This window comes from Tachysurus vachellii, chromosome 5 (genome assembly GCF_030014155.1).
Source record: "Tachysurus vachellii isolate PV-2020 chromosome 5, HZAU_Pvac_v1, whole genome shotgun sequence".
NCBI lineage: Eukaryota > Metazoa > Chordata > Actinopteri > Siluriformes > Bagridae > Tachysurus > Tachysurus vachellii.
Window position 1 is genome coordinate 15,326,566 of NC_083464.1, and position 17,194 is coordinate 15,343,759.

General features: G+C 39.4%; 1 protein-coding gene across 5 annotated transcripts in view; it reads right to left on the reverse strand.

Moving 5' to 3' along the window:
* The window catches only part of ptprub (protein tyrosine phosphatase receptor type Ub), a 202,328-nt gene that overhangs the window by 137,869 nt on the left and 47,265 nt on the right, over positions 1–17,194 (reverse strand). For 4 of the 5 annotated variants that reach the window (XM_060869961.1, XM_060869958.1, XM_060869960.1 and 1 more), the window contains exon 2: positions 6,378–6,506. In XM_060869961.1, the coding sequence (XP_060725944.1) occupies positions 6,378–6,506 (129 nt within the window). The remainder of the gene's footprint in view (positions 1–6,377; positions 6,507–17,194) is intronic. The other variant, XM_060869959.1, reaches the window with a different exon arrangement.

Below are 17,194 nucleotides of genomic sequence, written 5' to 3' on the forward strand. Positions count from 1 at the left end.
GCGGTTGTAAATGGGAATAGAGCAGCTGCGAGAGAATTCAACATCAATGAATCTATGTTTCGGAAGTGGAGGAAGTAAGAAAATGAACTGCGCCAAGTTAAGAAGACACAGTAGATGAGGACTTTGATGGATTTGTGGGAGAAGATAATTATTAAAAAATAATGTGTGTGTATTGTTAAATAGTAGAATAAAGTTCAACTAAACTCACTGTTTTGCTTCCGTTACCTTTTTTTGTAGACCATATGTTTTAGCATGCGCCTTATACAGTAATACGGTGCGCCTTATGTATGGGTTAAGTACAGAAATAGACCCCGTAATTGAGACTTAATAATTTATAGACTTATAATTTATAATTTATAGACTTATAATATAATATAAGACTTATAATTTGGTGTGCTATATAGTGCGGAAAATACGGTATACATATTTACATCGATTTTCTTTTTGTTGCTTGTTGGAAAGGTTCACAGAGCGTCTGGTTGAGAGTAGAAATGTACATCAGGTTTGGAATCCCACAGGAAGCAGTAAAAAAATGTTTTTTATTTGCATGCTAATTCAAGTGAGTGGTTAGATATGAAGCTCAGTGGACAAACAAAGCCTGTTGTCATTAACATGAACAAACAGTGTTTGTTTATTCACTCATCCTTAGTAACTGCCTGATCAGGGTTGGGATGTTTTTTAATTATGATGCAGGTGTTTTCATATTATAGGAAGTAGATCTCAGAATATCATGTATTTAAAATATTACATTATTTAGTTACAAATGTATTTTACATAATAGGTTGACTTCAGCAGAACTTGTGTGTAATGGTTGATTTAACTATTTACTATTCATGTTCGCTGCTTAATGATTCCGGCCACAGGTTCCTACTAAGTGCTGTAGGTGGGGCTTTACTTTACAATCACACTCAGTTGCATTGTGTACACAAATGAGAAGGCATTAGCTGTTTTGCTCTCTAGTATTTGTCTTGCATTTTCTGTCTCTTCATAATCACTATGTTTATATTGGTAAAACTTTGTTAAGGTTTTCGGCATGACATACAATAAGTGTGTGTCACAAATCTTTTATCCGCTATACTTAGCACATCGCTCACACAGTCATTAAGAGTAGGCTTTCATTGTACTGTATATGTTAATTTGCCTCATGCCTTCTGTTAAAGGAATACATCCAGAGTCAATCATCACATCTGTGGCATGAGATTGTTACACTGTCAGTGTTTTCATGGACTTCAGATTTATTCCACACACATTTTAGGTTGAATTTCAAATACAGATACAGATATCTGTAACATTAAACAAATACAGACAGTGATATTATGCACCTCACCTGAAAGCTTTTGTACCTTCCCGCTAATTGCTTTTGAATTTGCACTCTCAGATTTGCACTCGCTGCTGATTATCAAATGAAGTGCTACTCAGTCGCATGAGATTTCTGACTCCTTTAGTTCATCAGCAACAGATTATTCATTGTCTGTATGGGTTTATTTGTTTCTCTGGATTGTCCTCTTTTCTGTGAGGTGCAAATGAACAGGATGTATAATTATGGAGCCTGTAGAACAATCAGTTCACATAATGAGGGCTTATCTGGCCAGGCCCTTCACGTTATGTAGATTCATTTGTTACAGAATTACAGAGGTAAATCCTCTGCATCGTCAGTTCACTCCCAGCTGTAGTTGTACAACAGATAAATTATGTGTTAAATACCTTTGATGTACGTTAACCATTAAAAATGGGTGAACAAATTAATGAGTCACTTTATTTAGGAGACAACAGAGACTGAAGAAGGCAGACCTAGACAGGCAGTTACAACTGGATCTATCTTCTGGACATATTTTTGGTAATAACCCTAGAACACCACCAGATGTGTCTTTCTATTGTTTTCCTCCATTTTCTTGCCTCTTTGGCTCTCTTGTGTTAGAGATGAATGATGCTGGAGCACTGATGTGCAGTTAATGTACAGCTGGGGCACAGAGGTACTCTTTGGTATGAGCCAGGTAATAAAGACCTGCACCACTCCCACCAGACCTTCAGACACAGGATATTAATGAGACAACATGCTTGTAGAATACTATGGCCTTGGCAGCCATGACTGTGGGTAATACTTTATGCATGAGAAATATTAGCAAAGAGATCACTAGCTCACCCTGGGGCATACTTTAACAAGGGCATGTCCAATTAGGACCAAAGTTATTTGATTTGAGCAGATTTTGAACATCTCTTCTTCCTCACAGTGAAGTGTTAACTTTTTATTAGTTATCCCAGTTTCTCTCACAGACTGTTCACACACAGTGAGGCTGACTTTTGGGTAAAGTGATGTGCAATCAGCTCGGACAAGCAAATCAAATCAATTTGTTAATGCACCTGAGATCTGACAGTCGACAAACATGGTTGCAAAATAAATTCTACAGGGAAAACCCTTTGAGGTGATCAGTGAATTCTGCGTTTCTTCAGCCCTCATCCAGCATGCCTCGACATTTCCAGGCCATTATTAGCGGCTCTCTGCGTGTTCGGTGCCATGGCCGTCAGAGATTCAGGACAAAATGACGTGTGATTTTCTCTGTCCCACTACAGGGACACCCTTACACCTTTTGTAGATTACTCAACTCACCATAGACACACAACTCAAGAGCAGGATCTGAGCTGTGTTTACCATTTAACCCCAGCTGTCCAGACCGGCTCATTCTTGCCCGTCCTGGGAACGTCGCTCGTTTCCGAAGGGAAATAGAAAGGACTGTAAACAGAGGGTGCCTAATGCTCAAAAATCCTATTAAATTCTCCCCTTTCCAGCTAGCTCTGTGTCTCCGTCAGATAGCAAATCTTAATTTCTCTCCAGAGACATACTCAGGCTAGAGCTTCATGGTTTCCCTATTTACAGGGCATAAGCTAAGCAGTTAAAACAGTCAGACTGCAAACAGCATTAGCAAGTAAGCATGATTTACCCATAATCGCTTGGTATTTAACTGATAGGACCACAGTTGATAACCCAGTGGTATATAAAGGCAGCAAGGTGTGACATGGGCAGTGTGGTGTGAATAAGAAATAAAGCAAAGCTGAAAAAATAGGCAGAATATAAACACATGCTCTTGGCTAAAGGCAGACGTTTTCAGAATCACAATCTCTATAAAAAGCTCAAAGGGATCTGGCAAAACAGTTAATAATCATTCAGCATACATACAAAAACATTCATTCGTCTTCACTAACCTCTTTATCCTGATCAGGGTTATGATGTACCCGGTGTCTATTGGAAAATACACTCTGAATAGGGTACCAGTCCCACTCTTTCACACTCATTCACACCTATTTTAGCATTACCAATCCAATATACCAGCATGTTTGTGGATGAGATATAACCCACAGGGAGACACAGAGAATTGTGAAAATCTGCACAGACAATAACCTAAAATCAAGATTGAAGAAGGAACCATGGCATCTCAGAAGCTGTGAGATGCCTAGGAGACTCCATATAACAGAACGCATCCTACCGTCATATAGGTACATTAAAACAAAAGTGCAACACACACACACACACACACTCATCCAGGACTTAACAGTCACTAGATTCTGGACTTACTGATAGACAGACCCCAGGCAGTCAGGAAAGGCAGCCAAATATCCTCCCCATTCACACTTAGCACTGGTGCCCCACAGGGATGTGTGCTTAGCCCCCTCTTCATCTATGACTGCTAAGCACAGCCCCAAAATGATCTTCAAATTTGCTGACAATTCAACCACCATGGGACTCATGACAAGACATGCTACAGAGAGGAGGTCAGAGCGCTTTCAACATGGTGTGATAACAAAAAATCTCTCCCCGAATGTCAGCAAGACCTAGGAGATGATTGTGGATTACAGGAAGTCACAGAGAGCGGATCACGCGTCTGTCCACATCAATGGGGTAGCGGTGGAGAGAGTTAAGACCATGGAACATGTACCACATTAAGTCTTCACACAGGTGAAAATGGGGGTGGTTGTCTGTATTTTTCTCTTCCTTTTGCACTATTTGTAATTTTTTTTTGTGTGACAACCTTTTGTCCTGTTTTAATTAAGTCATAGTTTTCTGGGAGGAGTCACAAAATAAACTCATGAATCGTAAATCTTAGTTGTTCTTTAACCAATTTCCTTGGTGTCCACATCGCAGAGGATGCTCCAGGAGAGACCTGGCTGCTCCAGGATAGCATTCTGATTGGCTACAGCACTGTTTGGTACACCAGCTGCCCTTCCTCAGACCTCAAAGCTCCTCATAGAGTGGTAAGTACAGAAGAGCTCATCACTGAACAAACCTCCAGACTTACAGGAAATTTACATTGCTTGAGAAAGGCCTGCAGAATCATTAAGGACTGCAGAGACGCTGCTCTCTACCTGTTTACACCACCTGGCAGGGACTTCCGCTGCATCCAATCACGGACAACGAGACTGAAGAACAGTTTTTATCTTCAAGCTTTCTGCTTACTTAACAGCCAGATGGCCTTCATCTAGCACTGTGACACAGTAGTATTGCCACTCCCGGACATTTAGATACTATTCAGATATTACTATGTACTACTCACTGTACTTGTCTTTACTGTTCCATCTACCTACTAGCACACATCACTTTTACTCCATCAGTGCTTTTTATTTACATTATTACATTACAGCAGTATATCTGAACCTGAGCCTCGTCACAAGCATTTCAATGCCCGGTGTACCGAGTGTTACTGTGCAAATGATAAATAAACGACTCTTGACTTGACTCTTGACACGAACTCTAGAGTACCATAACGGTACAAAGTGTCAGTTGAGCATAACATGACTGATAAGACGTGTGGAATTGGACCGCTACACAGTGTATGCAGACTGTAAGTAAGCATCAGTGTCAGGACAAAACAGGAGCGAGAGATAAGTCCCAGGGGCTGGCTTATTGTGCATTGTAAATAAGTAAATAAGCATATTGCACATAAATATGAAGTGCAATATGCTTTCTTAATTACAATATTCATAACGGAACGACACAGCTGAAGGCGCTGCAAATACAAACAGACGAATGTTCTAGTGCACTCTTGGCACAATTGAACAGGAGAAAAAAGAAGGATATCAATTTCTATTTGCACTCACATTCTGTCTGATAGTCCTTGCCATTCCCTGCTATCATAACCTAATTCTCTGCTTCCTGATAAACCGTGTATCAGTGGTCTCTAAACACAGAGACTGTCAGGGGCCACTGGCTTTAATTAAACCCGATGGGAAAAATATTCATTACTGCACAGCTACAATGACAGTGGCTAGGGATCTGTGTTAGGAGAATGATCATTATGGGTTATGAAGCACTAGCATATTTTCAGACAGTCCTTGTTAAAAATCTGCATTATTTTACAATTGTGAGGCAGAAACTTTCATCTGTGTGTACATACTGTACATGAGATGACATCCGTCCTGTGTGTTCTTAAGCAATGGGATTTATTTAAACAGAAGTAGCCTTTCAGCCTCTCCTGCTTTTGCCTTTCACAGTAATTGACCTTTCGAGTAATAGTGTTTTGATTCTTAATTCCCAGAAGGCTTTTATTTTTCCCTCTGCATCTAACTGCAGTGTGTCATGTTTCATTGCTGAAAAGCTTATGTGCTTGTTTATCTATCTCATTATCTATCTTGTCATAGTCTCATTAGCATTCAATCTCTAATCATCTCTTTTCTTCTCTTCCGCTAAATAATGTATGACTGACTACCACATAATCACAATTACTCATTCGCCACTTTGTTTTGATTTTGGTTTCTTGTTAAGAGCAATTGCATGCAGGTGCATCAGATTAAGAGTGTTTCTGTAAAGACCAGTTTTCTAATAAACGCTCTAAGACGCTGGGCACTGAAAGGCTCTAAAGTTACCCGTGATTAGAACATGAAGTGTGATAGATCTCTCGTCAGGACACTTGGTGTGTGTTTGCACTAGCGTGTAGGTTTGCCTTTAAGTGGCCTTACAGATTTGGTGAACATATGTATTTGGAAATGCAAACAGGAACTGGAGGCTGCTTGCTTGATTACGGCTGATGAATTATGCACGACAGACATCTCAAGGTTGATTTGCATGGAGTCGTACATTCCTAATGAGTTGTCCATGCCCACGCCGGTGGAACCCTGTCCATTTTGACAGCAGCTTCTCTCCATGGAGCTGCATGCTCCCAGAATACCCCGTGATGTGAGAAAACAAACACACATGCTGCCTGTTAATGGGTGCATTCTATTAGTAGCCTATAATCTACAATCTAAGGCAAAAGCCGATTTTCAGCAGCCTGCATGCTGGCAAAACTAAGAAAGGTCCGAATCAGACACTGCTCACTGCTAGCTCATCCGATCACACAGAACGGAGGCAGGGAGTGTAAAACAGACTGGTGGACTGGTAAACTTACCAAGCAGAAGATCAGGGGTAGCGTGAGGAAAGGTGTGGGTGCGGAACAGCTGCCAATCAAAATCATCCTCCTCTCCCTGACTGAACTCGCACAAGCTGGGGTCAGAGTCCTCATCAAATGTACAGCCTGCTGATTTGAGAGAGAGAGAGAGAGAGAGAGATTGAGATTGAGAGAGAGAGAGAGAGAGAGAGAGAGAGAGAGAGAGAGAGAGAGAGAGTCAGTCTCCAGTAGGCGGAACACTACTTTGATACTTGAGGTTTCTACATCATGCAATTCAACTTTTTATTCAGCTGTTCCAAGGTTATTATTATTCATCTGGTTTTTCTCCGTCAATTTCTCGCCTTCAGAATGTGTATTACAACATGAAGGACATCCTTCTGGGGAACTGTCTTACTGCGGGTCAGCAGCACAGAAGCCAAACTCAGCAGCAGTATGTGTCTTATTTTGAGTTCGATTTCATCAGACTATCCCTTTGACGGCATGCTGTGGCTGCAGGTGGCAGGACGAATTCAACATTCAGAACTTTCTTGTCTAGAACTTTACTTCCTTGTACAATAAAAGTTTTAGTTTGCACTTTCTGCTGCCATAGAAAATAAAGGAGAAAGACTAACAAATCAAATAACAATGCTTTTTAAACAGTGTGCAACATTAAAAAAAAGATATAGAAAATAGGCATAACACACTCAAAAATATAAGTGAGGTAAGTCATTAGTCATTTTTGCGATCACAGAAATGAACAGCAAACTCTGCGGTATTCTGTGGAGCTTGCCATTTTTCAAAACTTCTGCAGATTTGAATCAAGATGCCGTCACAACGTGTACTCAAAGCCCTTTTCCATTCACATGGAGTACAGCCATCATAGAAAGTAATTATATACATGTCCTCACTGGTAAATAGTTCAAAAGAAGTATCCTGTGCTTGCAATTTCACCAATTCAAATAGTTTTTGCCTACAGATCAAACCTCAGGACTTGAGAGGAACTTTCCACTCAGCAGCATCCACGGCCCACTGCAGCATCCACTCAAGAGTTAAGCTCCCAACACACAGACTTAGTAATAGACTTAGTGCAAACTATAGAATCATCTGTGCTCTTATAGACAATTGATCAACACTTTTAGACCAGTTAGATCTGACAATTCAATATCACTGTGGTATATAATTCCATTTTAATTATTTTTAGCTTTATATCTTAACATGGGGGGCACGGTGGCTTAGTGGTTAGCACGTTCACCTCACACCTCCAGGGTCGGGGTTCGATTCCCGCCTCCACCTTGTGTGTGTGGAGTTTGCATGTTCTCCCCGTGCCTCGGGGGTTTCCTCCGGGTACTCCGGTTTCCTCCCCCTGTTCAAAGACATGCATGGTAGGTTGATTGGCATCTCTGGAAAAATTGTCCGTAGTGTGTGATTGCGTGAGTTGATGCCCGATGACGCCTGAGATAGGCACAGGATCCCCGTGACCCGAGGAAGTTCGGATAAGCGGTAGGAGATGAATGAATGAATGAATATCTTAACATATACATTGGGAGCCAAAAGTCGGAGAACACTAGCGAAACTTATTCTATTCTACATTCTTTACTTGTTTAATACAAAATGTTTCATTACAAATGATATCAGCAGTAAACTGAGAAAAGTAAAAGCTTGTTTTTAATAAACTTTTAAATAATTATACAAATTTGAACATTTCTTAGTATTTAATATGTCTCTTTTTTGCCTTAACGACAGTTCGCACTCAATCACAATTCTTTTAATGATGGAACACAATTGCACCTGATTGGGGAACCCTGATATTACAACAAAACCAGGGAAAGGATAAATCTCAACGAATATCTGAACGTTTGTACAAGCAAGTTGTAACAAACAAATGTAACAAGTGAGTCTTGATCACTGAATATTTCCTTTCTGTTTGGTTTTAATACTGAACTGTTAAGTTCCAGTTATAATAATAAAAAAACATCACCAACAGAATTACAATGTGTTCTCAAACCTTTGGCCAACGCTATAGGTCAGAGCAATTTGTGGTACGTACAAACATCAGCTAACAGACAAGTTAACATTTTTAAAGGCAATTCTTTTAGCTAGGATCATTTCCACAGTCATAATGTCAAAACCCTCACTGCTGACTATGAGATTATTACATTTGGACAAGATGAAATTGTTTACATTAGATTGCTGTAAACTCATTTTTAGTTCTTTGATAGACAGGTAGTACAAGTGAGAAACAAGTTCATGTCAGTCTGAGTATAACACTGCGTTTAACAGAATCTGAGGGTTTCAACGCTTTCTTATCAAATTCTCCATCCATCACTAAAACTGATTGTCAACTTACTCTGGGTCCTTCCACCTACACATGCCATGAATATTTCAGATTAAAAAAACCCACTTTGAAAAAAACCCAGCTAAAAGACGTGTATTTTTTCATGGCTGTTAACCCGCTTCTTTTCAACACTTTCTAAAATAGTAAAGTAATTTCACACTTCAGATAGAAAAGCTTCAACAACACACTCAAACACCTGAGTTTTCCTCTTCAAGTAGTTACATATATACAGTAAATTATCAATTTCATTTCATCTGCTTTTCATTATACAGTATAACCCGCTGTAAAATGAAAACCTTGTCTACCCTCTGTGATTTTGGCCATGATTTGGTCGTCTTTTTTTTTACTCCGATGATGTTCTGGCAGTATCAGAAGATTTTATCCCCTATGACGAGCATCAAACCAAGACCCAATAGGAGCGCTGAACCCGGATGATGCACTTAGCAACTTCAAACTTCAAGTTCAACTTCAAACGAATTTCAAACCACTTCAGGTGAGATGTCGAAATGAGTCAGATAGAAAGTACAGCAGAACAAAACACTTGACTGTCGTTCAGTCTGACATGATGAAGCATATAAATAAACAAAATTATTAAATACTAAAAAATAGAATGAACTGAAATTTAAAAAACAAATATTAGAATATGATGTGAAATATTTGACGTTACATGTAGCAACAGTACAGAATGTGCAAACTTTACAAAAAGAAAAGGGATGTATAAAATGTGCTGTTGTGTTACATGTAGTATCAGTAATGTGCAGTGTGCAGAATGTCAATGGAGTAAATGAGACCTTATGGAATGCTAATGGCTCTGTAGTGTGGACATGTCCATGCTGGGGAGGCTGATGGTCTGAAGAAAGAAGCTCCTCCTCTCCGTCTCTCTGTATTAGCCATCGGACTACGAAATTGCATGTCTATATATTGTCATTCATTCGTTCATTCATTCATTCATTCATTCATTCATTTATTCCTGATCCATAACTGCTATATCATGGTCTGGATCAGGAGCTTGTCATGGGAAAACAGGACAAGGCAGAAATACACACTAGCTGAAATGGCAGTCCATTGCAGGGCATCATGCGCGCACACACACACACACACACACACACACACACACACACACACACACAGACACACACACACACACAAATTCACACCAGGGGCAAAATACAGTCACAAATCAAGGTGAGAAAAAATAATAATGAAGACTGTAACAAAAGCACAGGCTCAAACCGGAGACCCTAAAGTTGTGAGACACAAACTACTCCTTTACTCCATTGTGCTGTATTATTTAACTATAATTATTTGATATTTATTCATTTGGGTCTCCATACCAATAAAACTGAATGTGGGATTATAGATATATAGATATTCACTGGGTCCAAGAATTTATGCATTGTAATTGCAAGGAGAAAAATCTGTCCATTCGTCTGTGGAATCAAGCTTTACCAACAGTGGGCCTCATTTGTTACTGTGGACATGAACAAATGTATTCGTAGATCATTTGCAGGAGCATCCATCCATCCATTTTCCGTACCACTTATCCTACACGGTGTTGCAAGGAGCTTGAGTATCCGAGGGGACTTGGGACACCGTATACAGGGTGCCAGCCAGTCTCAGAGCACAGTCACACACACTATGGACAATTTAGTTTGTCAGCCTACAGTGGCTGTAGACAGGGAACAAGCAACCCCTATACACACAAGGCAGAGGCAGGAATCAAACCCCATACCACAGAGGTGTGAGGTGTGAGGCCAACATGTTAACCACTAAGGATGTGAATTTATACTATAAAGTTTGTATTAATGAAAAACTTATTAGTTCAGAAAAACATTCATATCCTACAGGAGCTTGAGAGATTTTGTGAATTTATGTATAAAGCACTAATGATTTCCTTCTAATCATATAACTGGCAACAAGTCCATAAGGATAGAATATCTGACAGTTTTGCCATACATAGAGAGAACATTTCTCTGATCCTCTAAAATAGCCTAAAAACCAATATAGACTATTGGTTTCCTTCTGGTTACTGAAGTTGAGTTTAAGGGTTGAGTTCAATGTAGGCAAAGCCTTATTGAGCTGCATTAAAGAATATGGTAGTCCAACAGTGGTAGTAGTCTAAAAGAAGAATCTTATGCTTCTAAAAGAAAGTGTGGATTTGATTTTTTTGGGGTCAAGTGACCAGGTCAGACTTCTTCAGGAGTAGTGTGAACACTCAAATCTAGCCCAGATCTGATTTTTTCAAATCAGATTCAGACCACTTCCATATGTGGTCCTGAATCAGACCCAAATCAGATTTTTTCCAATGTGGCCGCAGTGTGAACAACCAAGGCGGATTTGATGCGACTTTTACGTCAATCTACATGGACATTCGTCACAATTATGCGCCGGCGAGTACGCACACAAACGTGACGCCTACAAAATGGATCAAATAATCAAAAGTTGCCCTCGACATTTGAAAATTTTCAAAACACTGCGTCTCTGTGCTGCCATTACACAAACATTTAGAAAGAAAAGCGAGAATGTTTACTTCCTCCATAACCTCGCCAACTTTAGCGCAACGGCGTGCTGTGAGTGACGTCATTGTAATTGTTCGTTTGCGCATGCGGGTCAGTTTAAAACAGCTATCAGTTCACACTGGTATCTGATATAGGCCACATTTTAAAAGGTAACGTGAACAGCCAAACAAAAAAATCAGCTTTAATTGTAACATAACTGCACTGCAGAGATGTCAAAGGGCAGCTGTTAACACTCCAGCACAGGGAATGTGTTTAAATGATGACAATCACTGACACAAAGAGTATATAAAATCAATTCTACAAACACATAACCAACACATTTATTAAGAAAGCTATATTTTAACCATTAATTTTTTAACAACTTCAGTGTGCAGGCAACATGAACATGAATATAGCCTTATTTCATCATCAGCGTTTTCTTCTCAAATATCCCATCCCATGATGTCAAGCATGACCCTCTCCAAGAAATAATTACATTTTAATTTGGCTCGGCTACAATAGAGCTTGTGCTGCAACATCAGATTTGAAATTCTGCCAAGGTTAAGAAGCCTCCTGACTAAAGAGCACTGAGGCTTTTGTGCACTCTGGTTTATCCGGTTCGTTCCTATTTTATTATGAATGCAAATACAGTTAAGAATTCTTAACTTAAATATCAAAAGATAAAGCTCGGGTGTGTATTCAATTTGCAATAGCAGACATCATCATACTGTTTGGCTAATGATATATTAATACAAATTGTATACATAACTCAGGTTAGGTCAGATTGAATGAAAACAAGTATGAAAAATTATGTTTAATATCCAAAATGTAGACAACTGAACCCTGAACCCACAAGCTAAGATACACATCTAAGAGCATGCCCATGCCTCTGTTGGGAATTGTCTGTTAAATAAATCTACAGCACAAAATACAGCCAGCAAAATAAACTCCGGGTCTTGTAGATACGCTGGTAAAGCTAGCAGGGCAGGAATACTAAAAGAGGAACAGCATGAGATAAGTAGAAAGTTGTCTGAAAATCAAAAGTATGAATCATCTACTGAGGTAGAATGAAAGATGGTGATTTGTTGAACACCTCTGGGTTATCTCTACCTTGCCAGAAGTTTAAAGTGTGTCCTGCCCAAATATATGTATTCCCTTTTTCATGTTTTATCTCAAGCGCTTACTGCTTTCGTTAAAGAGACTGATGTTCTCAAAATGTGGCTCCTTAAATTATTTTGGCTGCTGCCCCCGAAAAGATTTGCTCCTGCTTCGGCATTGAAATCAGTGTTTGTATTGAACTGAGAAATCACTAAGAGGTGAAGTGAATAACACTTTAAACAGTCAGTGCTCAAAAGTGATGTGATGGAAACAGGGAAAGGGGCATATGCAAGGATCTGAGTGACTTTGACAAAAGCCAGATTGTGATGGCTAGACGACTGAGTCAGAGCATCTCCGAAACATCAGGTCTTGTGTGCTGTTGCAGTGGTATGCGGTGGTTATTATCAAAAGTGGTCTGAGGAAGAACAAATGGTAAACCAGCAACAGGATGAAAAATTACATTTTCTTTTACATCATGTGGAAGGCCGTATGTGTGTACGTTATTTACCTGGGGAAGAAAAGTCAGTAGAATGCACAATGGGAAGAAGGCAACTCACTCTGGATACGAGCATCTGCCAAATGCCAATGTGGTACATGTCAGCATAGTATCATCCACAAACTAGCATCCACATGAGTGCATGCTAGTTTGTGGATGATACTATGCTGATATGTACCACATACCTAAAACTGCTACAGACCATGTACAACCTTTTATGGCAAAGGGAGTCTCTAATGGCAATGGCATCATTCGGCAGGATAAAGTCCCTTGACCCACAGCAAACATTTCTCTGGAATGGTTTCACATTTACGGCATTTGGCAGATGAATGCCCAGGAGTTGCAGCTTGGTGTCCGGGGATTCAAACTCATGGCTTTCTGATCAGTAATCCAATACATTAACCACTAAGTTACCACTTTCTCCATGGCTTGAGGATTATGACAAAGAGTTTCAGGTGTTACCCAGATCTCTTAAGGACTCAATCTGTTCGAGCACATGTGGGTTGTGCTGGTCAAACAAGTCCGAGCCACAGAGGCTCCACCTCACAACTTAAAGAACTTAAAGGATCTGCTGCTAAAATCTTGGTACCAGACACCACAGCACACCTTCAGAGGTCTAGTGTCGTCCATGCCTTGATGGGTCAAAGCTGTTTTGGTGGAACAAGGAGGACCTACACAATATTAGGCAGGTAGTTTTAATATTAAGGCTGATCGATGTACATGCAGCACTGTTAGTGAATTCCAGATCATCCCAGATTCTTACAGAATATATTAAACTTTCTTTAGTTGTGTTATTTACATAAATTTGATTCAAATAAGCACTTCGCCAGGAGTACGAATGCTTGAGAGACCTATTACAGCACCTCTGAGTTATTATATGCTGATTTCCTATTGCTAAACTCATTCTTACATGTGCATACACTCCAAAAATTAAAAAAACCTTGTTAAGTACCTTTTTAACTGCTGCACTGAATATGCATACAAGGGTTACAAGTGCTGCTGTTTATAAAAAAAAAAAATGAAAAAAAAAAATCAAAACTGTGCAAAAGGTGTCTTATTATTATCTCCCTGTAATAGCTCTCTTGCTGAGATCACCTGCTTCTGTCAGACCGAGAGGCTCTTTTTTTAACCTGGCTCATGATGGATGGAATACATTACAGTGTCTGAGAGACAAGGAAGAAACAAACTCCCAGAACATTCCACTTGCACCAGAATAACGTGTAGGGTTAAGCAGGAAACCTCCATAATCCTCGTTCTTTCCTCCATTTCCTTTAGTTCCTCATGCAATCACTACATTACTTCACTACAGCTGGGAGGAAGTGACACTGCTCAGGCTCTGGATAGCAGCAGAAAGTGTCTCATTAGAATTGCTGCATACAGGCCGAGCCAGGAAGCACACACAGACAAGCTCTGTTAGCCCTGGGATGAGTGTCTCACTGTTCTCTCCTCATCATACAGGTTTCTCTTTCAAAACATGCCAAGTGGGTAAGACTACTATGTTAAACAAAGCTATTATATAAAAAAGGAGTGTTGTGCAGTATTTGTGTATTCACCTTTAGTTCATTGTGAAGGTAAGCAACACGTGTGGGAGAAATTGGAGGAGCCCAGGAGAGCTCATCCTTGTATGAAAAGGCTGTTTGGTTTTTGGGGGAAGAGCAGGAGTCAGCATGCAGGCAGGCTGCTGGAATACTAAGTGAGAGGATGTGAGGCTGAAAAGACAGCAGCTCAAGTCCAGAGAGAGGCGAGCTCTCCAACACACCTGCTGCTGGAGCTTGAGTTCACAATGCTGTGCAGAGCCCAAAAAACCTTTCCATGGCTTTGAGCTTCTAAGCCTATGGAGACTGCCTCAGAAACAACCAACATAAGAAATGCTCCCATCCGAAGAAATAATGCTCTCAAAACGGCGGACAGTAACAGAAAATAGAATGCATGCATGGGGAAAATTGATTCAGGGTTGCCAGGGTGAATGTCCAAATAGTTGTTTAGACATCACCCCAGTTTACAGCAATTCGGCTCAGAAATGTAACCGTAACATAAACATCTATAAACAGCCACAAAGCCATTTGATCAGCCCAAGATAGCAAACAATAGCCAAGAGGAATCTGGCTTAATCTGGCAACATGGAACAAACTGGTGGAACCATTAAAACGTCTCATTTATGCTAACTACATGAGAGCAAAATATATCATTTCTCATTACCAGCCAAAATGATTTATGTAATTATTTTATTTTGGTATATTGCAATGTGAATTTGGGCCATTTTAAGGCTTTCAGACACGCATAAAAACCTAAAATTGAGTAAAAGCAGAAAGGACTAGAAAATATTATATTAGTTTTCTCCCCATTTTATAGAATAGGAAATGTTAACGCTAAATTTAAGTGATCTCAGTCTCCTCATATAAAGAGGAAAGCTGCAGGCCTTCATACCAGCAAGCCAAAGGTGCAGAAGCTGTGCTGTACTTCAGCTTCTGCTGTCACAGGTCATTGGAGTGCTCATGAAACGGCAAACAAAAAACATTAAATAACATTTTTTAGTTCCACCACCACACATACAGTAAAAGAAATATAGATGGTCACTTTATGGCATTAGCTGATTGAAGAAAAAAACAGGTACTATGAGGATTATGTTACTTAACTTCTCAAGTAAATTCAACACCACACAGCCTACGTTGTTGTATTCTTTCTGGCTAACATCAGACGATAAATCCATCCAATCATGAATTTATGTGACTTCAAGGCTGTCAGACATAGCTGTGAGCCAAGAAACCTCAACTGTCTACCTCCAATTTTAGATTACACTTTGATTCTTGTCAAATGGAGAAATATCTGATAAGACATCCATAGCAGGGGGTGAAACACTATATGATTCTGGTGTCTTGGTGAAAGACTTGTTAAGTGATAGAAATCGAACCAGCCACAGTTAAACTAAAGCGTCTTTTTTTTCCAGCAGTCTTTTACGATTATTACTTGTCACACTGTATGAGATGATCCCAATAAAATCTTTAACAGTCTGTACCATAACAGGAGTTCACATAAACAGAAAAAGGCCACTGGTATAAAAATAGCAATGTTATGCCTAGTGAAAACACACATTAAAGGGGGAAGAAGAAGATTTCTGAGTCATTTATGGCTGGATAAATAAGGACAACATGGAATGATTTTAAGGATATTAAGAATTATTTTTCCATTTATTAGAATAAATGGGAGCTTTGCAACTCACTGTAAAAGGTAGTAGGCATGTAGGCTGCTAAATTTCGCATGCTTTGTAGAAATGGTCACTCATTTTAACAGAGATTTTAATACAAAAATGCCTGACACTGTTAGACACATTAGCACACTACATTATCTGTGCTCAGATTCATGACCAAAGAAAGACACAAAACAAAAATGTGTGCAACCATAAAGTCCAAACTCCAAACTTCAGGATGTCCGTGTCCTGGACCACTGTGAGAGTTATATTTTACAAAATATTTCAGAATCACCTCCCTTTCTTGAAGAGATTGAGAGCTTTCGGTGCATGCTTTTACTCCGCATTTAGTCTGGCATAGCTAATCTATGCTGGAGTGTACTGGGGTAATATCATTAGCAAGGTGCCACAACCAATCTCAATAAACCCATCTGTTCTAGGTGTCGCACTAGATTCATTGCAGGCAGCGGCAGAAAGGCAGACACTTTCTACATTTCCAGTCATTATGGCCAATAACCTCTATCCTCTGCATGACATTTTGGCTAAATAAACCTGCACTTTCAGTAATAAACTAAAACACCTGCACTGTGCATCAGTGGCATGGTGTTTCCTACAAAAGCAATTAAGCTGGAAAGCAAGTCATCTTAATATTAGCGAAGCACTGATATGACTATTTTCACAAAAAGAGCACAGTGTTATCTTGCATTATTCCGTGCATTATTGTAATGCACTAGTGGCACTCAGCTCAACTTTCGCTATCAACTACTCATGGTTCATGCCATCATTTGTACTCTGTTGTACTCTTTGAAATTGTTTTTATTTTCATATTTCGTACGCTTAACTATCTAAGCTCTTTTTATACTAAATGTTACATTTTTTTTAAGGTTATTGGGATCAGAGCTGCTCAGTGCTCAATAGATAATTGTTGTGTTTGTGTCTTCATTATTATTATACAATATAGAAAATTGAAATCATGTAAAAACTCTTCTATTAGTAATATATAGTAGTATTTGTGTAAAATTATTTGCCTTATAACAACATGTAAAGCCATGCTATACAGTATGTATACCCTACATGCACTTTTGTGTTAGCACTTTTTATCTAAAGACTCACTCATCTTCCCACTTTACAGACTTTAATGCCCTCCAGTGTTGTTAAAGGAAGTACAGCAAAAAACCCAAATATACCACAAACCCCAAATAGTCCTGAAGTCATTCCTTTGTT